At 39.2% G+C, this 4,746-nt stretch overlaps 1 protein-coding gene across 1 annotated transcript in view; it reads left to right on the top strand.

The window, feature by feature from the left end:
- ccdc3a (coiled-coil domain containing 3a) overlaps nt 1-4,444 on the top strand; it is a gene marked incomplete in the record, with an annotated part of 8,549 nt that extends 4,105 nt beyond the window's left edge. Inside the window, 1 exon segment of the mRNA XM_014025356.1 lies at nt 2,644-4,444. Coding sequence (XP_013880810.1) covers nt 2,644-2,950 — 307 coding nt within the window.
- Nucleotides 4,445-4,746: the final 302 nt, after the last annotated feature.

Genomic DNA, 4,746 nt, shown 5'->3' on the forward strand with positions numbered 1-4,746 from the left:
TTTTTTCAGGGTTTTCCTGTAATTTCCCTTCATGGGATCTATAAAGCATCATTCGATCGTTCGTTCGTTCGTTCATTCTTCAGCTTTCATCAACTAGTCCATGTCTTTTTGTTTTTGTACCTTTTTGTTTCCTAAAATTTCATACATACAAACTGGGACCAAWTGGTTTAAAAAAGGGTTTTGTTGTACTTTTTTTTTTTAAATTGCTCCTCTAAGTGTTGTAAAGGTTCAGTAATATGGTGACTTATTTGAGATGAGAGGTCWGTCAGAAAGGGGTTAAAGGTGATTTCAATTATTAGGACCAGCATTCACATGTCAAGGCTCCAASCTTCCGGCAAAACAAGACAAATCAGGTGTTTTACTTTTTTGTAATTTTAGGGAAAGARGAAGATGAAAGGAGACAATTATTTYTCATTCTGTGCTTTATTACAACTAAAAGATCCAAGCCCTTATTTCTSTATCTTGAGTTATTGTTATTCTGTTTGCATCGCTTCCTTGGTGCTTTGATGTTTTAGGATATCCAGCAGCTATAATTACACACCAAACACCCCTTAAAATTGGAGCTGGGATGGGGGTTTGCTTCTGGTTTCAGCTCCGTGGGAAACAGATGCTGCAGCAGATGAGACTTCCTCTCATCTCCACTTTTCTTCCAAACCTTCAATTAACTTTTGCTCAAAGCCTCATCTTATCAGTGGCAGTCAGACCAACTGACGCTCTGAGCCAGGTCAGCTCAGAAACTGATTGAGTTTATAKTTCAGAATACAATCACTTCTAAGTATGTCAACAAAACATAGATTTCTAAGAATGTTTTTGTTTACATGCGTGATAGTGATCTTTTTTTTTTAAATCGTCCTTCCTGTGCACACAGAAACCAAATAAAACTCCCACAGGAAAAACAAAAAACGCTGCAGTTTAACTAGTTGATACGGTTTCTAATTTATTTAATCAGTGATTTAGAGAAACCCTGATGAATGTAAGTGTAGCACCTTTAATGTGGCTACAGTAAAAAGACCAGTACTAGGTTCGGCTATGGGAGCAGATAAAATAACTTTGAACTGCCGGCTTATTATTTAGAAAAAATAAAAAATAAATTTTACAAACAGTTCACACACACAACACAATTTCAACAAGAAAAATAAAACTGTTCCCTGTCTTTTCCTTTGAAATTTCAGCTATAAACCCCTTTTTTATGTTTAACCTGATGTAGGTCCTAAAGGGATAATGTTTCTCACTAGGTTATTGTTCTATTTTAAGTTGCTGTTCATCTGTTTTGACGTACAGTTTTATATTGTATTCTGTTTGAGTTAACTCTGTATTCTTTCAGAAGTTAAGTTCTCTAAATYTCACTTTTAACCACTKCTTTTTWWWAAARAAGTGTCRAAAGTGTCCCTCAGCGTCAAAATCGGACGCTGAGGGAACCCGGAAATTCCTGGTGCGTCAATAACTGAYGCAAAGGGGGTACCTGACAYGTCAAAATAAGATGTAGAGGAAACCTGATCAAGCGTCAAAYGAGTTGGGAGTGAGAATGGGTYATGTTTGGATGAGAAAGGCCTCCCTCCATCAGAGATGTTGGGCTTGAGGTTCCAAAGGTTCTCTAWAAGGCCTGAGGTTTGGGGAGGATGGGGGCCGTGCCATGAGTTTCTCTCCTTTTAATAGTGAACCCATATTTGTTCTGATCAACTACAAATCTCTCACCAGTATGATGGTCACTCTTCAGTTTTCCTGAAATATCAAAGGTTTTCTTTCCCATATTACTTGAAAATGTTGGTCTGCTTAATAATGTGGAACATCCTTCTTCTATGGTTATGGTTATGGTATATGGGGTTGGGCGAAACCCATGTGAGCGGAGGCCTCATAAGTGGGCCCATTACTCTCCTCAAAAGAGACACTGTGTTTTAATCAAAGCTTCGCATCCCTCGAAGGAATGACACCAGGTTAGAAACACTCAGTGTTATAAGCTTCTCGGAGTCCATAAAAGGTTCTCCAAGAATTCTTTCCCTTTGACTACTCAGGGCCAAGCATTGGCCCAAGTTGTGCAAAGAGGTCTCTAATTCAATGTCACAGGCACAGACCATTTTCATGGAGTCCCATCACCATTTTATGGCGGTTGAGCAAGTTGTGCCCAGTTGGGACTCCAACCAAAGGACTTGAAGTTTTCCTCGTCAGGGCAAGAAGGGCTCTTCCAAACCAAGGATTTGGGCCCTTTATCAGTTCTCATACCTGTCTGCAATCCGTCAGCTCCCTCCAGCGGATTGAGTTTTGATGTCTGTTCCAGGCCTGTAGGGCAATCCTACAGATTGTTGTTGAAATGCCTATAGCAGGCTCTGGTCCTTTAAAGTGGGCTTGATTACAACTCTTGCGAGGTGGTCAGCTCTCTCGTTACCATAGATGTATGTCCTGGTACCCATTTAATAATAACACTATTAACTCTCCCCAGTTGGTTGACTGCCTTCTTCTGTAGTTTTACCTCTAATTGGGCTCACCTAGCTAACTAATCATCACAGRTATCAGAGACTGATTTTAGTGAGGTCTATGTTTGTTATACAGACAAACATACAGGAGCATCCTATGGGAAACCAGCTGGTAGTTGATAAAATTAGTTTGTGCAAGTTGCCTAAAGCTGTCCCTCTTCACTGTCCCCCAGCTGCTGTGTTCCTCGGTGCAATCGGCGCTGTTCGAGGAGGAGGAGCGCGGCCGGAAGCTGCAGGAGCGCCTGGCCGCGGCCGAGAGAAGGAACCGCCAGCTAAAGGAGCGCGTTCGCAAGGTGAAGYGGTCCCTGAGAAACGCTCGTAAAGCCGCGCACAGGGCGGAGCAGGAGGCCCGGGAGCTGCAGGAGAAGCTGAAGGCTGCAGAGAGGAGGGTGGGCCATCACCTCAACGCYGTGACCCAGGAGGACAACCCGCTCGGGGGTTACACGAGTGCAGCAATACGGCAGAGGATGCAGCTTTAAMTTTTAGATTTTGACCACAAACTGCAAAACTACCTACGGGACTAAAAACACATTGGGGCGTTGAAGAGACTGCTGGACGGTCTTTTTGCAAAGACATATATCACATGAGTAAAACTTTGATCTACATATTATCTTTTTTGTGATTCTTGCAATTTTATTCCCTTGAGTACAAACAAATAAATATTAAAGTTCTGGAATATTAGGTTAGRTAGTTTACTTTCATTGCACTCATTTTGGGTTGATTTTTAAAAGTGTCTCTGGCTCATTGGAATCGTTGACAAATTATATAATACTGGATTGAATTTGCTTTTGCTTGTTGAGAATCGAAGCCAGCAGGAGACAGCTTATGGGAGCTGCCATGTTAAATTTTTGGAATCAGAGTCTGTGCACTAACAATGTGGGGCTGTAAGTCCCGCCTACTCCCGTTGCACCCAATCATTGTGTCACTTGGCCGTTTGAAACGCAAAAGAAAAACAAAGAGCTAAACATGTTTTTAAAAATTAATATTTTGCATTTTTTTATTTCGTTTTACGAAGGTAACATCCTGCTTRTTTTCATGGAGAAGACACAACTTGAAGCATTTACTGGCACCGTCTTAAGAGGATGCTGGTTGGTTCTCTTCTAGCTTCAAATCTCAGAATCCTGTGGTCCAGTATATTAWAAAGCACGGTGGGGATAGGAATCAAACAGATTTAGTCTTCCTGAGACAACAAACTGATATATTAAGATTTATCAAGCTTGAAAATTCTTATARCAGGAAATTATTTCAAATATACAAACAGAGGTACTTTGTCAGCAACCAAACAGATTTAAGGTAAAAAAAAAGTCACATCTATTGACCATTTCCAAGTGTTATGACATCAGTACTGAATGAAACTGGGCAAAACAGTAAATCATTAGTGTTTGCAGAATAACTGTTGCATTATCTCGAGAAAACAAGCCAAGCCAATCGTTTTCTCAACTAGGCACAGATAATGGAGCAATCACCTGATAGGTTTGAAAGGTTAGATCCAAATAAACAATATAAAGGTGCTGTTGTTCTCAGCTTCAGTTACAAATTAACTCCCAAACCTTTGAAACAAAAAAATCAACAATAATAATAGGGAATGGAACATGTCATTTATTTTACCTGCTAGTTTACGTTTTACTACTTCACAAAGGTTATTGTTAACTTTTATGAGTTTAGGACCTTTTTGTTCACAAAAGAACTTCTGCGTTCACAAACTCTAGCACAAGGTCCCATTGTAATCTGGTTCATTTTATGGATCTGGGTCAATCGGAATAATTCAATAAAGTGATCACGTTCACTAGAGTCAGTAACTTATGTTAAAGGTATAAATCTACGCAGAACATATGTTGATGCAGCATTTCTGGTGGCTCATTATCATAAAGCAGTGACCTGACTCATCTCAATTCAAAGTATTTCCTGTGATTCTGTCCACACTGAAAGGAAGATTTTGTTCAGAAAACTGATTAAAGTAACACTTTTGAGAATGGAGAGTTTGAAAAACAATTATTTTTTGTGTTTTTGACAGCCTATTTTGCACATACTCACTATTATTTTCTGTTTTAGAAATCGTAAAAGCCGTTAAACTTTTTTTAGAGTCCGTCTCGTTTTACCGTATAACTCTTATCATACAGAAACATTTGATGCCTGAGAGGAAATTGGAAATTGTTTTAAAAAAGTAAAACAAGTTTTAGTGACTCTTTTGAAAATAAATTAGTAATAAAAAAGTAATTATTTATTTTTCTGAATTGTCATTAATTAATGTGGTTGTTCTCGCCATCTAGTGGCT

This window comes from Austrofundulus limnaeus, unplaced genomic scaffold (assembly GCF_001266775.1).
Source record: "Austrofundulus limnaeus strain Quisiro unplaced genomic scaffold, Austrofundulus_limnaeus-1.0 Scaffold470, whole genome shotgun sequence".
NCBI classification, from domain to species: Eukaryota; Metazoa; Chordata; class Actinopteri; order Cyprinodontiformes; family Rivulidae; genus Austrofundulus; species Austrofundulus limnaeus.